Source organism: Pleurodeles waltl, chromosome 5, assembly GCF_031143425.1.
Source record: "Pleurodeles waltl isolate 20211129_DDA chromosome 5, aPleWal1.hap1.20221129, whole genome shotgun sequence".
Taxonomy (NCBI): Eukaryota; Metazoa; Chordata; class Amphibia; order Caudata; family Salamandridae; genus Pleurodeles; species Pleurodeles waltl.
In genome coordinates this window covers 1,810,948,501-1,810,968,228 of record NC_090444.1, presented here as the reverse complement: position 1 = coordinate 1,810,968,228, position 19,728 = coordinate 1,810,948,501, and the positions used below count along the sequence as shown (strand labels likewise).

General features: G+C 46.3%; 1 protein-coding gene across 5 annotated transcripts in view; it reads right to left on the bottom strand.

Annotated features, from left to right (window-relative positions):
- Positions 1–16,620: 16,620 nt before the first annotated feature.
- Positions 16,621–19,728, bottom strand: part of LOC138296832 (beta-1,3-galactosyltransferase 2-like) — a 131,754-nt gene continuing 128,646 nt past the window's right edge. For all 5 annotated transcript variants that reach the window (XM_069236295.1, XM_069236297.1, XM_069236293.1 and 2 more), the window contains one exon: positions 16,621–18,227. In XM_069236295.1, the coding sequence (XP_069092396.1) occupies positions 17,116–18,186 (1,071 nt within the window). In that variant the 5' untranslated portion in view covers positions 18,187–18,227 and the 3' untranslated portion in view covers positions 16,621–17,115. The remainder of the gene's footprint in view (positions 18,228–19,728) is intronic.

Genomic DNA, 19,728 nt, shown 5'->3' with positions numbered 1-19,728 from the left:
AGGTGCGAATGCCCCCCACCCCTCCAGGGGTAAATATACTTTTTTGGAAAAAAATGTGCCCCGCGGGACGGCCCATTTTCCCGAGGGGGGCCAACCCCCCCAAGTGTAATCCCTGGTGTCTAGTGGGGTTTCCTGGCCCTCAATCACATATGCGCTGCGATCGAGGGCCAGGAAACCATTTCAGGAAGGCATAGTTTGAAAGGGGAGAATCTCCCCTTTAAAACGATGCCTTCTGGAATGTCGGGGAGGCCCGTATGGGCCCATTTTCCCCACTGGAGCAGAAAGCGACCTTACGGCCGCTTCCTTCTCCAGTGGGGAAAACAGATAGTCATGTCAGCGCACCTCGCGGCCCGCTGACGTCACAAAGGGGCGTGTGAGGGGAGACACAGAAGATCTTCCATGTCTCCCGGGGGTTTTTAAATACAAAACAAATTTGCCGGTGTGATAAACCAGAGGATTCTTTACCCTCCTCCCTGGTGTCGGCCACTGGTCGTGACCCGCACCCAAGGGGTTAAATGGAATGTTATTATTTGTGCAAGTGTGTGATGAACGCTTGTTTCTGTCTTTTTTGTGTACTGTTTTGTGATTAAAATCATCAACAATGTTTAGCCCGGGGTCCTCAGCATCCAGTAATGACTCAGTTGGGGGGCCCTGGATTCCAAGAATGATTCAGTGGGGGTCTCCAGGTTCTAATAATGATAAAGTGGGGGTCTACAGAAGTCAAAAGGTTGGGAACCACTGCTTTTGTACATTAAAATATATCATTGCATTGACATCTATTAAAAAGTAAGAGGGCTTGATTTAGAGTTTGGCGGACAGGTTACTCCATCACAATTGTGACGAATATCCTGTCCGTCGTATTACAATATCCATAGGACATAATGGCATCATAATAAGGCGAATGAGATTTCCGTCATGTTTGTGATGGAGTAACCCCATCCGCCATACTCTAAATCAGGCCACAGTTTTTAAACTTGAGCTTCCTCAGCTCTCATCCCCAGACCACACTGCCATGAGACAACCTAAAGATGCCAGTTTGCATTATGAACTTTACACACGGCCTGTACTTCGACTTTTTGCGCTTCACCATGTTGGAAAATGGGTTATTGGTAGGGCAGGTAGGTACCTACACCTAGCAACAAGCCACTAACCTCCACATAGGTACAGTTAGGTCTCAGTAAATTAATCCCAGCTCAACCCTTGGTAGCTTGGCAACGAGCGTCAAGGCTTAACTTAGGAGACAAAGTGTAAAGCATTCAAATATCACAAAACAGTAATTAAATAAAACACAGGAAACAGTTTAAAAATCCAAAACCAATTGATAAAAATAGTTTATATTTTTATCTTTAAAATGACACAAAAACGATTAAAATCGGTTCAGGGGAACCGGAGATATGAATTTTTAAAGAATTATTACTTTTCTAGCGCTTAGAAACAAAAAGCGCCAATCGGGTCATCTGGTTGCACCTCGACCGGGGCAAAGTCAAACTTTCAGGCCGACCGCGATGGAGCCCTGCTCGGCTACAGGTCGCGGGAGGCCTCGGTTAAAAAGTTACCTTCTGACTTAGTCTTTATTTTGAAGTTTTTCTTCACCGGGACGAACCTGCCAGTTGAATCCGACCTCCTGGAGCCCTTGTCCGGATACGCGATGTGGGTTTCCTCGGTGGAGACTTTTACCTTCGGACTTAGTCGTTTTTTCGAGATGAAAATCCTTCGACCGGGGTAAACCTGGATCTTGATCCGACGTCCATGGAGCCCTTCTCGGATACGATGGCTGGGAGGTCCCGGTCAACTTTTTACGTTCGGACTTAGTCTCTTTTTTGGATGTTTTTCTTTACCGGGACGAACCACGAAGTCAGGCCGGGTCGCGGTTGAGGCAAGCCGGCTAGAATTTCCGCGTCGGGTCGGTCACTTTATGGAACTTTTTTTCAAAAATTCTCCAATCTTTTCCAAACTTCTGGGGCTTCACCCAGATGTTCTTTTAAGGTTCTTTTGGGGTCCACAGCTCACCCCAAGGGTCCAGAAGTTCTGTGATGGTCCTTGGGAAGTGCGGACTTCAACTCCCAGAATGCACCTGGCGCAAACTCCTTTTTGGCCACTGGACAGTGGTCAGCTGGTCACTTTCTCAGGAGTTGGTGCAGGGGACTCTGGATAGCAATTTTTCACCTGTAGCAAACAGGGAGTCCCTCCTTGAACCAGTGGAAGCCAGGCAAAGTCCTTCTTGTGGTGAAGCCCAAGTGTGCAGCTGGTGCAGTCCTTCTGAGTGCAGGGTCCAGGTGCAGGCCAGGGGTCCAGCAGGGCAGTCCTTCTTCTCCATGTAGTTCCTTCTTCTTGAAATTTGGTGGGGATCTGAGGCGTGGGTGCAGGTCTGCCAGTTTTATCCTTGCTCCTGGGTGACAAGCAGGGGGGCCCTGGTTCTCCAATCAGGGACAGGGTCGTCCCCCTGTGATGACCACTTACTGGGAAGTGTGGCAAAAATCCATCCCAGAAGGCAACAGTCTCTAAAAATCCAACATGGATGAATCTGATTTTTGGAAGTTACATCTGGCTGAGCCCACCCACTGGTGTGGCTAAAAATCATAAACACACCCCTCTCCTGCCCTCTCCTAATCTAATCAAGGGGGCACCTAATTGTCTGGGGTTGCAGGATGTGGGGGTGTTGCTGGGTGCTCCAAATGTCCTTCTCTGCCTTTGAAGACCAGTTTGGCAGCCCTCCCCCTTCCTGCCTCACCATCTGCTGAGGGGAGATTCTCTCCCCCAAGCACATTCCTTTGTGTGAAGTCAGGCCACTTCACACCTCATCAAGGTAGCCTGGCAGAAGCTGCTGCAGGCTGGCCAATCAGAGCACAGCAGCAAAAACAATGCAGAGCTGAAATTGGCAACTTTTTAGGTAAAGTCTAAACTTTTTACCTGAACAAGTTATATTAAATCCAACAACTGGAAGTTGTGGGATATATTACAACAATTAATTTGATACCAAATTCTTGGTATGTAACATTTAAGGAGACTTTAAAATTTAAAATAAAGTCTGCCCATTCTAGCCTATGAAGGCCATTTACTTCAATGAGGGAAAAACGAATTTGGCTGTTTTTACCTCACCAGGGCTTATAAATCTATTTTTATAAAGTCCCTGCTTATAGTTACATGGCGCCCAGCCCTAGGGGCACATAGGGCACACCTTAGGGGTGACTTATATGTAAAAATAAGGCAGTTTAAGACTTTGGAAGTACCTTTAATTCCAAAGTCGAATTTGCATATATCTTTAATTTAAAAGCAGCCAGCAATGCAGGTTTGCTTTTAAAATGACACTGGGCACCTCAGCAGTGCACCTAGGTGTGCACCACCTATGCTGTGGTCCCTAAACCTACATGCCCTACCATATACTAGGGACTTATAGGTAGGTTTATTTAGCCAATTATAATTAGCCTAATTTGCATATCCATTTTACACAGAGCACAGGCCCTGGGACTGGTTAGCAGTACCCAGGGCACCATCAAAGTCAGGAAAACACCAGCAAAAAGAGGAAAATGGGGGCAAAAAGTTATGGGGCCTCTGCAATCAGCCCTGTTTTCTCACACACCATCATTGTCTATTACATCTTATTTAGATGATGTTTTATATGCGGCAAATTCTTAACTAAATTCCTTCCAGGTGGGCTCTGATTTGACACCTAATTGACACCAACTGAAAATGAGGCACTGTGAAGTAAAGCGATTTCAGTAGGATGACACAATTTATCAAGTAAGATGCCAGGATTTGAACCCTTGTTACACTCAACACGATTCAGCCACTGAATGAACATCTCTTTCTTTCTGCCTTTTGCAACCGAAGGACAGTGCCTTGTGTCCAGTTATATTCTGACCTTAAATAGCATGATCAGTAAATACAAGTACATCATGTCAATTCAACCTGATACAATTTATGAATGAAATGACAAAACGCCTTTGTTGAAAATAGTACAAAGTTAAATTGAAGGGAAGGAATGATATTATTTTAATGTTAAAATCACTACTTTTGCCAGACCTAACAAATAGTGAAGTGGGAGAAGGTTAGTATTTCAGTGACAACAATCACATCAATTAGCGAAACAAAAAGAAAAACAAAAGTACTCCAAGACACATGCAAATTCCATCTCAGCTGGGCTGCAGACACACAAAGTCAAACAAACAATGGCAATGCCAATAGGTCTTGCCCATGCAAGAGCTATTGGCATTGCCAATCTGTTTTAGCCTTGTTGTAAATGTGACTTGGCAGTTCGGGCTGGACCAAGACTTATTTGCATATAGCTGGGTCTTGAACAAGAGTGACGTGTCAAGCAAAATAACAATGGATTAAACCCAGATCTGTGACTGGGGGTGAGTGTTTGAAAAGTTTCAACACTCTGTCCATCATTGTATTTTGTGATATTGCCTAGTGTGCCCTAAGTAGCTAGGGTATGCCCAGACTTGGGTCCCTTGCTTGCAGCACCACTGGCTTCAAGCTAGCCTGGCTGATGAAGGATGGTATCCTGAAACCGGTCCCAGAATGCTTGAATCCTGTTCAGGGAGGACCGAGCTTGGTAGTTTGGGCTGTACTGATCCCATTGGAAGCAGGCTCAAGACTGATTTGCATATAGCTGGGTCTGAACTGGGGTGATGTGGCAAGCAAAATAACAATAGAATAAACCCAGATCTCTGACTGGGGGTGAGTGTTTGAAAAGTTTCAACACTCTGTCCATCATTTTATTTTGTGATATTGCCTTGTGTGCCCTAGGTGGCTAGGGTATGCCCTGACGTGGGTCCCTTGCTTTCTGCACCACTGGATTCAAGCTAACCTGGCTGATGAAGGATGGTATCCTGAAACCGGTCCCAGAATGCTTGAATCCTGTTCAGGGAGGACCGAGCTTGGTAGTTTGGGCTGTACTGATCCCATTGGAAGCAGGCTCAAGACTGGTTTGCATATAGCTGGGTCTGAACTGGGGTGACGTGGCAAGAAAAATAACAATAGAATAAACCCAGATCTCTCACTGGGGGTGAGTGTTTGAAAAATTTCAACACTCCGTCCATCATTTTATTTTGTGATATTGCCTTGTACGCCCTAAGTGGCTAGGGTATGCCAAGACGTGGGTCCCTTGCTTGCTGCACAACTGGATTAAAGTTAGCCTGGCTAATGAAGGGTGATACCCTGAAACCGGTCCCAAAATGCTTGAATCCTGTTCAGGGAGAACCTGGCTTGTTAGCTCGGGCTGGACTGTTCCCTTTGGGGGCAGGGTCATGACTGATTTGCATATAGCTGGGTCTGAACAAGGGAGATGTGGCAAGCAAAATAACAATGGATTAAACACAGATCTGTGACTGGAGGTGCGTGTTTGAAAAGTTTCAACACTCTGTCCATCATTTTATTTTGTGATGTTGCCTGGTGTGGGCTAAGTGGCTAGGGTATGCCCAGACGTGGGTTCCTTGCTAGCTGTGCCACTGGATACAAGCTAGCCTGGCTGATGAAGGGTGATACCTTGAAACCGATCCATGGATGCTTGAATCCTGTCCAGGGAGACATAGCTTGGCAGTTCGGGCTGGACTCCTCCCATTGGGAGAAGCGTCAAGACTGATTTGCATATAGCTGGGTCTGAACTGGGGTGACGTGGCACGCAAAATAACAATGGATTAAACCCAATTAAACCCAGATCTGTGACTGGGGGTGAGTGTTTGAAAAGTTTGAACACACCGTCCATCATTTTATTTTGTGATATTGCCTTGTGCGCGCTAAGGCACATATTTATACTTTTTTAGCACCGCATTTGCATCATTTTTTGGCGCAAAAGTGGTGCAAACTTACAAAATACAATTACATTTTGTAAGTTTGTGCTGCTTTTGCGTCACAAAAAATGATGCAAATGCGGAGCTAAATTTTTTGAAATATGGGCCTTAGTGGCTAGGGTATGCCTGGACGTGGGTCCCTTGTTTGCTGCACCACTTGATTCAAGCTAGGCTGGCTGATGAAGGTTGATATCCTGAAACTGGTCCCAGGATGCTTGAATCCTGTCCAGGGAGGACCTAGTTTGGCAGTTCGAGCTGGACTGCTCCCAGTGGGAACTGGGTCTGAACTCGGGTAACGTGGCAAGCAAAATAACAATGGATTAAACCCAGCTCTGTGACTGGGGGTGAGTGTTTGAAAAGTTTCAACACTGCGTCCATCATTTTATTTTGTGATATTGTCTTGTGCGTCCTAAGTGGCTACGGTATGCCCAGACATGGGTCCCTTGCTTGCTGCACCACTGGAATCCAACTAGGCTGGCTGATGAAGGGTGATACCCTGAAACTGGTCCCAGGATGCTTGAATCCTGTCCATGGAGGACTGGGCTTGGCAGTTTAGGCTGGTTTGCTCCCAATGGGAGCAGGGTCAAGACTGATTTGGATATACCTGGTTCTGAACTGGGGTGATGTGGCAAGCAAAATAATGATGGATTAAACCCAGATCTGTGACTGGGGGTGAGTGTTTGAAAAGTTTCAACCCTCCGTCTATCATTTTATTTTGTGATATTGCCATGTTGTACACCAGCGTCGCTGCTGTTCAGCATAGCTAAAAGTTAGTGGCATAAAGGAGAGTGGTGTGGAGTATTTAGAATGGCAAAGAGCGGAGTAGAGTGTTGTAGAGTGGAGAGGCATAGAGTGTTGTGTATTGGAGTGGCATAAAGTGGAGTCGTGTAGAGTGCTGTACAGCAGAGGAGAATCGTAGAGTGGACTGATGTAGAGTGCATTGGCATAGAGTGTTGCAGAGTTTAGTGGCTTAGAGTGCAGCAACATAAACATTAGCAGCTAACAATGCAGTATAATAGATTGGTTTGTTGCATGGAGAGTGCAGCGGCATACAGTGCAGTGGTGTAGAATGGCATGGAGTACAGTGGTGTAGGGTGAAGTGGTACAGAATAGAATGTAACAGAGTGTAGTGGCGTAGAGGGGTGCAGAGGACAGTGAGGTAGAGTGATGCAGAGTAGAATATAGTGTCAAAGAGTGCAGCGGAATAGAGTGCAATGGCGTAGAGTGGAATGATGACAAGTAGAGTGGCATAGAAGTCAGTAGCATAGTGTATTGACATAGAATGCAGGAGTGCAGAGTAGAGTGGCATAGAGTGCAGTGTTGCACAGTAGTGTGGAAAAGTACAGTGGTGTAGAGTGGTGTAGAGTACAATGGTGCAAAGTGGTGTTGAGTAGAGTGTGGTAGAATGCAGTGGGACTGTGTATAGTGTGCTGAGTAGAGTGCAGTGATGTAGAGTAGCGTGCAGTAGTGTGGAGTAGATTTGGCTGCTGTAGAGTGCAATTGTGAGACTGTTGCAGAGTGCAGTGACATAGAATGCTGTGATGTAGAGTTCAGTGGCATAGAAGTCAAAGGCATAGGATGCATTGGTGTAGCTGAGAGCAGTGCATAGTAGAGTGCAGTGTTGCAGAGTGTAGTGATGCAGAGTAGAGTGGCATAGAGTGCAGTAGCATAGAGTGCAGTGGTGTAGAGTGGCGGTGAGTAAAGTGGCAGAGAGTGCAGGGGCACAGAGTGGTGCAGAGCAGAGTGGCATAGAGTGCAGTGTTGCATTGTAGAATGATCCAGAGTGCAGTGGCATTGAGTGCAGTGATACAGAGTAAAGTGGCATTGAGTGCATTGACATAGAGTGCAGTAGTGCAGAGTAGAGTGCCACAGTGTGCAGCGGAGTACATAGTTAGGGTAGCATGGAGTGCAGTTGTGTAGAGTACAGTGGTGTAAAGTGTAGTGGTGTAGAGTAGAGTGGCGTAGAGTGGTGCAGAGTGGGGTAGAGTGGTGTAGAGTGCACTAGCATAAAGTAGATTAGTAGAGTGAAGTGGCATCGAGTGTGGTGGTGCAGGGCACTGTGCAGTGACATAGAGTGGTGTAGGGTGTAATGACGTAAAGTGGTGCAATGGCATAGAGTAGATTACAGTGGGGGCGTGGCCAAGCCACCTAACATGGCGGACGCGAGCTAGAAGAGCTCTGCGCCGAACCCGTCGAAAAGAACATCTAGGTGGGGGCGCGAGGGGAATGCGCCCCCCTGCGCTGATCGCCTGAGCTCGGGAGAGGTATCGGAGCTCCCTGGGCCACTTTCCCGGCGGTCCAGACCCCTGGAGGCTCCCGCAGCCGTGCGGGCCACGCCGTGGGCCGGGGCAGCGAGGGAGAGAGCGCGAACGAAGAAAAGCGACGGGCGCAGCGGGAGCCGCATATGGAGATCGAACTGCGGCTGGTCTCCCTGCAACACAAACGGTGAGAGGAGCATTCCCCCCCCCTTCTAGCACAAAATAGAGGACGACGAGGCGCCCGGCCGAGGCGGTAACTTGACTGAGAACGATACCCGGGGCCCCCCTCTTCTCCATGTGCTCTGTGGAGGCTGGCCCCTGGGGACACCAATGGGGCCCCGAATGAAATGACAGACTGGTGGGGAGGAACGAAGGGCCCTACTGCGGGGGCGTGCAGAGGCGGAGAGGCCCCCCCCGGAGACCAACTTCATATAGGGGGAGGGGCGGATGGCGAAAGGAGAAGGGAGGAAAAAACAAAAGGAAAACAAACACAGGCCCATTAAGAGAGCTATTGCATAACACGCTAAGAGACACCCCTTTACAGCCGGACTCAGAAAACCGAACTTGGTAGCCATCCACTGAAAAGCCCAAACGTGTACATAGAAGTGGACCTGAGACGACACGAGGTCCCCCCTGTGACGGAAGTTCAAAAGGAGGCGTTAACCAACAGGGCTGCACGTGCTGTCGTGGGGACACGGTCTCAATACCCCGACATGCGGGCCCGTCCTCCTTTGAATCAAGCACAAGACTCCAGCGAGGAAGTTACAGCACTGAAGCCACGCAACCCACTACACTCGAAAGACAAACGAAACACTACTGAAACGTCTCTGCCAACAGTAATCTATCACAGGCCTACCTAAAAACGGGAATCCACGCAAAAGACCCAGAAAAGTCTAATAATACGGAAACCCGTCGCCAAACAGCCGGAAACTAATAACGCACAGCATACCCCCTCAACAACTTGCCAAGGAACATTACTCCGCAACATATAGTGTGCATGTCAGCGGTCCGAGTGTAGGGGGACGACCAGAAACTAAACTAATCTCCCAACAAACTAAACCATGGCCGGAGCTGGACGGCTCCGCTCTGGAGCTGGATCTGGAAAAATACAGGACCTCTCCACTCAAGATAACCAAAAATTAGATGCGGTGCTGGCTGTGGTGGAGCGCATCGGAGACTCCCTGGAACGCGCTTGCACGTCCCTGGAAGCCAAGATAGACAGAGTAGCAAGTGATCTCACTCTCCTACACGCGGACCATCGCAAACTGTCAGACAGAACCAAGGAGATCGAAACCACAATACAGGAACTAACGCCCGCGACCACCCAACTGAAAACAGGAATGGAAGACATATGAGCCAGAGTGACAGAACTGGAGCGGCGAGCAGAAGACGTGGAGTGCCGGTCCAGTAGGAACAATATACGAGTGGTAAATCTACCAGAAGGTACGGAAGGGCGAGATCCGATGTCCTATTCGGAGACTTGGCTGCGAGAGTTGGTACCAGATGGAACACTCACCCACTTTTTTTCTGTAGAGCGCGCACACCGAGTCCCGACCGTGCCAGACCACCGGGGAGCGCTCCGCGCCCATTTATAATACGCCTCCTCCACTACGCGGACAGAGACATTATACTACGAACAGTAAGAGCAGCGCCGCCACCCAAAATAGACGGCGTGCAAATATTATTGTTCCCAGACTACACCCTAACAGTGCAGAGGGATCAAGCCTCCTATCTTCCTGTGAAACGTAAGCTGAGATCACTGGGCCTAAACTACTCACTACTATTCCCAGCCAAACTTCGTGTAGTACCTAAGGACAAAACTCACTTTTTCTCCACCCCCGAGGCAACATGGGAATGGCTCGAATCGACAGCACTGTCAACAGGTGACACGCCGGAACGAACCGAACAAGCACCCCAGATCAGGCGCGGCCGAAACAAACGGGACTGAAATAGAAATACAACCCGTAAGAAACCAACCAAATGTGCCCCAGACCTGGAACAACTAATCCGAGAAAGAAGAGAAGCGATACACACTGCGACAGCAATGGCCACATCCCCCCTGAACTCTGGCTTGGACACAGAAATCTCACAAACAGTCAGCGACCGTCCCCCTACACCGGATTGTTCATCGGAATCGGGCCCTATCGAGGGACCCTCTGTGACACCGGCCACTGCGGACGAAATCTTCTGAAAACTCTTGCGTAATGTAAAATCACACTATCTAATAAAAGACACTCAACCTGAGGCATGCACACAGGGCGCTCCGATGGGCGTGCAAGCAGCCAACACAGCAAAGAGACGCCCATGTCAACCCAAAAGAAACTATAAACGCGCATATGATGACAGTAACGGGCTTTGGTCACGGAACCACCCCACTCCTCCCCCCCTCCTCCTTCCTTTTTTCGCATTCTTATCAGTTCTTCTCCCTGATGCACATATATCCTAGGGGTCCCTCCTGTGCCCCCACCGATCATCTTAGTTATCCGTCCTAGCCGGACTACAAAGCCAAAGACTACACCATCTCCCGGCATACCTGGCCTACCTCTACACTCCTACCAGTGGAGTCCGGAAATGCATAGACATGCGTCTGCACGTCCTTGTCTTTGTTGCAATGTTTGGGCGGTGACCCGTTGTTTAACTGCTCTAATAGTATTAACCGAGTTTTGTTTTTGCCGATGTTCATACATAACCTTTTTAAACTCCAACTGGGAATGGAAAGTTAACAAAATAGCACAGCGTAGGAAACACAGGTGGGCGAGGTTAAAAAAGGGCCTAACACTTCACATATGGCTATATACACAACAATTACCTGGAACGTCAGAGGTATACACCCCCCCAAACGGCGATATGCCATCTACTCCTATTTAAAAAGACACTCAGTTCAAATAGCGCTCCTACAAGAGACACATCTAATAGATCAGGAGATTCCCCGACTACGCCAGCGCTGGAGAGGGCAATTATACGCGACAGGATATTCTGCTTATGCCAGGGGTACGCTTATCTGGATAAGGGCAGGCATCCCCTTTGCGATGGAAGAACAAATCATAGACCTGCAGGGTAGATATGTACTCATCAGAGGGAAACTGGCAGGACGCACAATCATATTGGGCTCCATATACGCCCCAAATACAGAACAAACTACCTTTTTACACACCCTAACACGCCACCTGGCACACTGGAGCACACTCCCGTGGATACTTGGGGGAGACTTCAACAGCGTGCAAGACATAGAACTAGACCGCTCCTTCCCACCACTGCCAACCTACCCAGTGGTGGCTGCCTCACGAGGCCTGGTAAACTGGACTCAACAATGGCAATTAACAGATGCATGGAGACAAAAGCACAGAGAAGACAGAACCTACTCCTTCTATTCCGCACCGCATTCCTTACACGTACGACTAGACTACATATTCTGCACCGCGAACCTTGCCCCAGTAATAGAGAACCCGGTATACATGGGGCGCACACACTCGGATCATAACCCCTTAACAGCGCGGCTGCGCTGGGGAACTTCCCGCCCACCTATTCCCACCTGGAAACTCAGACCAGAACTCCTAGAAGATGCTGATTTCAGAGCATCATTAAGCACTGCAATTCTAGAATATTTTGAACAAAATGAAGGCACGGCCACCTCGGGACTAATCGAATGGAATGCATTTAAAGTCTTTATCCGAGGGCACTGCCTAGGAACCCAATGCAACATGCGCAAAGCCATCGGACGCGATTTGTCCCAAATAGAGCGGGTTTTACCACAATCAGTAGATGAAACCAATAATAACCAAACTGAAAAGACAAGACTAGCAGCGCTGCACACAGATCACCAGACACTACTAGAGCGCCTGAGATGCCTAAACTACACCGCATACTCCGCGAAAACCCATGCATCAGCGGATAAGGCAGGCAAATTGCTCGCCTGGCTGATACGACGGGACTGTGAGAGAAAACCAATAATAGAAATCTGCTCACACACAGGGGAAATAGTATACACACCTGCAGAGATACAAACCGAATTTACTAGGCACTATACCACCCTCTACACCACAAGGATAACCCCAGTGAGGAATTCCTTGCCAAAGTGAAACTCCCAAAACTAAAAAGCGACCAGATTGAAACACTTGAGGTACCTCTTGACTTAGAGGAAATCAAAGCCAGTATCAAGGATCTCAATCCAGGCAAGACTCCAGGTCCAGATGGGCTACCAGCAGACTTCTATAAAGCATTTGCCATACATCTGGCACCTAAATTACTTCGGGTATACGAGACAGCCGAGCAAAAGTGTCACCTATCGGATACGCAAAGGGAGGCATTACTTGTCTCTTTTCCTAAACCTGGAAGAGATCCAATAGATATGGGCTCATACAGACCGCTAGCAATGCTAAACACTGACTATAAAATACTAGACAAGATATTAGCAACAAGACTGGCACCAAGCGTCCCAGAACTGATACATCCTGACCAGAATGGATTTGTACAAGCCAGAGACACCTCCCAAAACATCAGAAGATTGTTCCGGGTTATGGAATATGCCAGACAGACCTGGCCGCAAGCGGGCTGCCTGGTCCTCGACCTGGAGAAAGCCTTTGATTCTCTGGAATGGCCTTATTTGTTCAAAGTGCTACAAAAATACGACATGGGACCATTTTTTACCCGCCTAACTAAACTACTATACACCGGACCAACGATAAGAGTGGGTCTGGGCCCTGAGATATCAGAACCAATCCGGGTAGGCAGAGGCACGAGACAGGGCTGCCCCATTTCACCGTTACTATTCTCACTCGCAATGGAGCCTCTAGCGGCCACCCTACGCGAAGAGGGATCCAACTGGGGAATACCTTTGGGAGACGGCTTACATATAGTGTCGCTATATGCTGACGACCTCCAGCTATACTTTAGAGACATCACACGTATCCCGCAGAGGATTGGCACACTGTTGAGGCAATTTGCGCAGTTATCAGGACTTAGGGTCAATTGGTCTAAGTTGAGCCTCTTTCCATTCGACCCAGGCCTATCAAACCCAAGACTCACCCTAGCCGAAAGCCCAGTTCTCTGGCAGCCAAACACCTTTAGATACTTGGGCATTAGGATCTACCATAGCGAAGAAAATATATTCGAGGGTAATCTAGTAAAAGCAACATCCTCAGTCAGATCCCAAATGACCTTCTGGAGGACACTGCCATTATCAGTGGCGGGTAGGATAGCACTCCTAAAAATGGTGGTGCTCCTGCGACTCTTATATTTCTTTTCTAACCTACCACATTATGTCTCCCCCGCCTTCTTCAAGACACTGGAAACAGGGCTGAGAGAATTTATATGGAATAATGGTCGCTGTAGAGTAGCCCTTAAAAAATTGTACCTACCGACTGACAAGGGTGGGCTCGCGATCCCCAACCTGGAACACTATTACCTAGCAGCCCAACTTCAATGGATATCCAGATGGCTGGCTGGTAAACAACTGACCGATACAGCAACAGAGACAAGACCATACTCGCTCCAACAAATACAACATTTATTCCACCCGATCACACACCCGCGAACCCCTCGACAAATGTTCCTTAAAACAGCACATAAACGCTAACATAGATCTCTTCGTCTTACGAAGCCGTTGATCCCATTCGCACCAGCACTAGCACTGGTGGGCACACCAAGGGGCACTAGGGTCACATCAGACACAGAACTGCGCACCTGGCATGAGCTAGAATTACACACACTAGGTGACATATATGAAGACAACCAATTATTACTGTTTGCCCAGCTCCAAGAAATGGGGCTTCCGCCCGGCCAATTCCTCCTATACTGCTCACTGGTGGGATCTTTGAGCTAAAGGTGTGGAGACATCACAAAACTTCCACCCACCCACCTGCTGATTCAATACCTGCAGGTGGTGGGCTGCGGCCAACATCAGGTCAGCTGGTTAGCGGACGCCTTGAGAATCCAAACTGCCACTGAAAACGACACATTACGTATGGCATGGGAAACAGACTCGGGCGAATCCATCACGATAGCAAAATGGAGAACTGCCATCTCAGGCCACCTTAACATACCACGCAACTCGCGATTTAAGCTAATCCAGTATTATATAGTAAACAGAGCCTACCTCACACCTGCACGCGTAAACAAATATTTTAACTGCCAAGACGCAGCCTGCCCTAGATGCCGTGAGATCGGAGTAGACATGCTGCACATGATATGGTCCTGCCCTAACCTAGGCACCTACTGGAAAGAGGTAACTGACAAACTAGCCACATGCATTACACAACAAATACCCTTTACGTGGGAGGCTTGCATCCTGGGACTATTCCCAAGAGGCAAGCAGCACAGAGCAGAAACACGCTTCATAGATCTGGGACTAATAGTCGCGAAACGGCTGGTGACCCAAAGATGGAAATCCCCAGACCCCCCACCGATACAGGCCTGGAGACGCTCACTCAGGGTGTGGGCAGGAGCAGAGCACCTAGCACTCAAACGCGAAGAAACCCTAGGGCTACGTCAGCACCTGATATCTGTCGACTGGGAAGACCTCCTAACCCAACTACATAACACCAAACCACACACGCTAACCTAAAAATCACAAGCGAGAAGACCACACCACGTAAGAGAATAAAACACACAGCGTAACTGAACAAACTGGGACATTAAGAACTGAGAAGAGTATAAGTAGCGACTCCCACGAAACATCACAACCTCCTCAACTACAAACTGAATCGTCACTAGAAATTCCCAACCTGGCATGAAAATAGTGAAATTTAAATCAATCACATAGATATGAACATCGGCTAAAGTTAAAGTTATTGTTATACAAGTTCCTTTGTTTTTTCATTCTTCCTCATTTTAAAGTTAATCCATAAGAAAAACACATTGACTGCCCTACATACTTTTTTCAATTAAATGCTGCAGTTTGACACCTCGAACAAAATACTATCACCTATAAAAGAATTGCAGTTGTGATTAACAGCAAAACTATTGCAAAGACACAACATAGCAAACGTCACACAAATAAGAAACTGTGATAATAAGAATATGCAACAAATATGTATGATAAAAATGCATTATACTGTACTGTATTAAACACTAACTGAGATAAGATGGGAAATGTAAACTAACAAAAACAACAATAAACAGATTTATGGGAGAAAAAAAAATAGAGTAGATTACATTGACGTACAGTGGCAGTGGAGTGGTGTAGAGTGCATGGGTAGAGATGAGTATTACACAGTAAAGTGCATTGGCGTAGAGTGCTGTGGCGTAGAGTGCAGTGTTGCAGAGTGGCATGGAGTGGAGTTGTGTAGAGTATATTGGAGTACCAAAGAATGCAGTGGCATAGAGTAGAGTAGTGTAGAGTGCATTGGCACAGAGTAGTGCAGAACAACGTAGAGTGAAGTGGTGTAAATTGTAGTGGTGCTGAGTGAAGTGGTGCAGAGTGGGTTGGCGTACAGTGGCGTAGAGTGTAGTGGTGTATTGTAAAGTGGAGTGGTGCAGCGTATAGTGCAATGGCATGGAGTGGTGCAGAGTAGAGTGCAGTCGCCTAGAGTGGAGTATTCCTGGTCTGGTAGCACACTGCAGTTACAGAAAACACATTTTCCACTGAAATGACCATTACATTTGCACAGACACAGTTTTACGAATAAAGCTATACAGCGCACAAACGATAATGTGTAGAAAGGGCATCACCTAGTGTAATGCTTTCTTTTGATTATATTAAAGTATTTGTTGCCAGGGCACTTCAGAATTAACAAAAAATGTGCTTCATGTGTGTGTTCATAATTCTAAAATATTCTGAAATATGTGCACAGTTCATTTAAATGTTGTTGTATGCTAGAAAAAATCCTTTCCTACCCCCAGTATCCAGCAAGATTATCACATAAATCCTCTCACTGAGGTTTTGAGAGAAAAAAGTACACATCAAGCCTCCTGGAAGACAGAGCTCAACATGTGACCTCTGTCTTTGAATGCACAGCAAATGTGACAGAATAAGAACAAGATTTACACGTCCATTTTCCCAAAGGAGCACTCATGGAAGAATACAAGGGGAGTTGGTGCGATAAGGCTTTGCTCCTTGGGAGGGACAAACTAAACCTGGACAACCTAAAACAAATAAAGCCACCAAACAGAAGCCAGAAAATGTGAGGTATAAATCACAAAGCCAGTGGTAAGCAACAGGCGGAATGTATTTCCAAGGAAGCTTTCTGAATGTCCCCAAGATATCTATAGAAAACCAGACAACTGTGCTTAGCTGTACAACACCTAGGGGCATATTAATACTCTGTTTGCACCGAATTAGCGACATTTTTTTTAACTCTAATTCGGTGCAAAACTAACTCCATATTTATACTTTGGTGCTAGACGCGTCTAGCGACAAATTTATGGAGTTAAAGTCATTTTCTGGAAGCACATTTCGTTTTTATGATTCTTACATTTCTCAAGAAACTGATTTAAGGAATTGGCAATTCTATAAAGTGTAACTATTTAGAAAAAACACATTCTTATCAGAATCTGAAGTTAAGGATAAATTACCAATTTGAAGTAGAATGTAATAAAGCCAAGTATAATAGTGCAGAACAGTAAACAAGTACATGAGTGAAAGATTCAAGCTTCATTGTGAAGAAGAGACAGATCCTTTGGAACATCATCAGTACTTTCCAGGAGCCCACAATAGTCATTAAGATAAGTAACATAAAGCATTGCGTGAAAGTCCTATTTGCTGTATGAAGGTACAACTGAATCACTTTGGATGTTATGTATTGCATTTGATAGTGAATATCATAAAATTAGGAGGTGTACAGCTTGGGAATGGTCATTCAAAACCTAAGATAAAACAATGGTAGATGCAGTGTCTGAAGAGTTGGCATACATGAAGGTCATGCTGCCTCTTCTTAGAGTGCACATTGAGGCTCATAGATTTTTTTGACATTTCAGAATTGTGAAACCTCCTGTTCAGCTTCCTTCCCCATAAAACATTGTCTTTGTCAGTATACAGGATCCAGGGTATCTTAGGATGCACACCCTCAGATTAATGCCCAGCATATACCCTTGGATGCACAATGGTCACTAGGCCGAGTTCCAGATCACCTTCCTTTTTTAGCTATACACTCTGAGTCATTCCTGGATTGGAAGTCTGGCCATATTTCCAGTAGTTGCTGAGGGCTGTAGTGATGCACAGTAATGAGAGAAGAGAACCAGCATCTGTTGTACTCTATTTTGTGCCCATTAAATACACTGGGAGGAGGCTCTGTGAGGCTGATTTTCAGCTCGTCCATGCATATTCCGATGAAAGAGTCCTCCATGTTGATTAGTTGGATTGTTTGTGCCACATCATAGATCTTCTTGGCCAGGTCTCCAGAAAAAACGTAGCCTGGTCCAGCGCAGTATGGGGGATACTTGTCCTTCGGATAGACTTCTTTCGGGACGTACCATTTGTATGCTTTGCTCCGGAGTGGCCCTGTATTTGAAACAATATAACCAGACATATAGTTGCTCCTTACTGGTAGCTCAGGCCTCAGAAGTTTGTGGACCAAAAAGTCCACATTCAAGAACATGTCGCTGTCTATTTTCATGACGTAGCTGGCTTGAGGACAGTATTTTGCCACCCACTCCATCCCCATAATGGTTTTCAGGGTCAAGTTATTGTAGGTGTCCAGGAAGTCCTGCTGAATAATGTCCTTGAAAGTTACACTCTCTTCCTGAAGCATCGTCTGGATTTCATTGGTCAATTTGGGGGATATCCCAGTCAGGAAAATCCTTGCCATTGACACACCAGGGATGCTGCTTTCGTTACCCCAAGTGCTTCGAATGGAGTGCCTCGCAGCACTATCTTTGCTATCTACAATGATCATAATAACCAGGAAAGGTGCTTCCCTCCTGCACTTGTCTGGTTCATTGAGAATGAACCTGTACTCGTACGGATAAGGTGGTATGAGAGGGTGCCGGGTGGTGGGCATCATCTGGTTTGTAGAACGAGTAACATATTCCAAGATCGGGCTGGCACTGGGCGCAGCTTTGGGAGTAATAGGTTGGAACAAAGGCCTTCGCACACCTGTGTTTGAATTCATAAACAAAGAAAGTGTAAAGATACCAAACATGAAGAGGAGGGGAGTCCAAAGGATGCTCAAAAGTTGCTTTAATCGAGTTGCCTTCATGCTGTCGGACCAGAAGGGTCTGTGCAGAACCCCAGAATGACCTTAAAAAGGAAACAAAAAATAAATACAACGTTAGTAGGTGGAAAAGGAAGTAAGGATGGTAAAGGTGAATGTGTTAGTCACAATAAGGCACTGGAAAGAGGTTAATATTTGATTCAGTTAATCATCCAGCACTGGTGAGGAGCCTTAGAGTTGCTAATAGCAACCTGGATCCAAAACAAGAACTCCCACCTTTTCCCACCCTCCCTGCTCGATATACATGATCTTAAATCGTCTCTCACACCCTCCAATGTACAGTGTAATAGTGGTCCCCAGTCATTATTGCACAGTATAAGTACCAGTACAATGTTAATTTACACTGTATATTCTAAAAACATACATATAGCTGTTGATCTCCTAAACCCACCCACAAAGATTTGGAAGCAACCTTGTGAGAGGTCACACTATTTGTTAAATGATATGATATCTATAATCTACTGCAGTACTGATACTGACAATGTATTGATGATAACCTTGACTTATTAATGGGCAACATAGCCGACTATAATGTGGGTTACAACAGTAGCAACTACTAAAATAAAACACATAAGCTATCAACCTAAGACATTAGACACAACAACCATCCAAGAAAACCCAGATGAGGCAAACAGTTGTCTTTCACCCTGCTCACAACTGCATGTTTACTGTATCACACTGTTGCACTAACAACCAACAGAGCACATGAGACAGCACTAACAATGTGTATCCAACAAAACACCCGCTCCTCCCCACCCACCAGGTGATGGGGTGGTCCACTGACCTACAAAAGGCATACACAGTTAGCCAATCCATCTGGGCCTAACCCTAAGATACCAAAATCACACAGCCAAAGCTCACTGCATCTCACACTGCCACCACATCAGGCCCAGGATCCTGGCACATTGCCTATGATGTATCAGCACAAGCAGAATCTGCAATAGTAAGCAAAGAACCAGATGGAAAGGCAATGGACTGCCAATGACTTAGGGCGGCGGTGTACTGTCATATGACCATAGTAATGATAGTAATGGCAGACTTTCCGCTACATAAAGTCCAAGAATATAACTTATAGTTTATGTATAAGAGGGTTTACATTTTAATTTAGAGCCTTAATGTCTCTTTGTAGGAGGCTGGCCTGGCTTGTAGTGGGTACCAAAGGGTACTTACACCTTGCACCAGGTCCAGGTATCCCTTATTAGTGTAGAGGGGTGTCTAGCAGCTTAGGCTGATAGAAAAGGTAGCTTAGCAGAGCAGCTTAGGCTGAACTAGGAGACAAGTGAAGCTCCTACAGTACCACTAGTGTCATATGCACAATATCATAAGAAAACACAATACACAGATATATTAAAAATAAAAGTACTTTATTTTTATGACAATATGCCAAAGTATCTCAGTGAGTACCCTCAGTATGAGGATAGCAAATATACACAAGATATATGTACACAATACCAAAATATGCAGTAATAACAATAGAAAACAGTGCAAACAATGTGTAGTCACAATAGAATGCAATGGGGGCACATA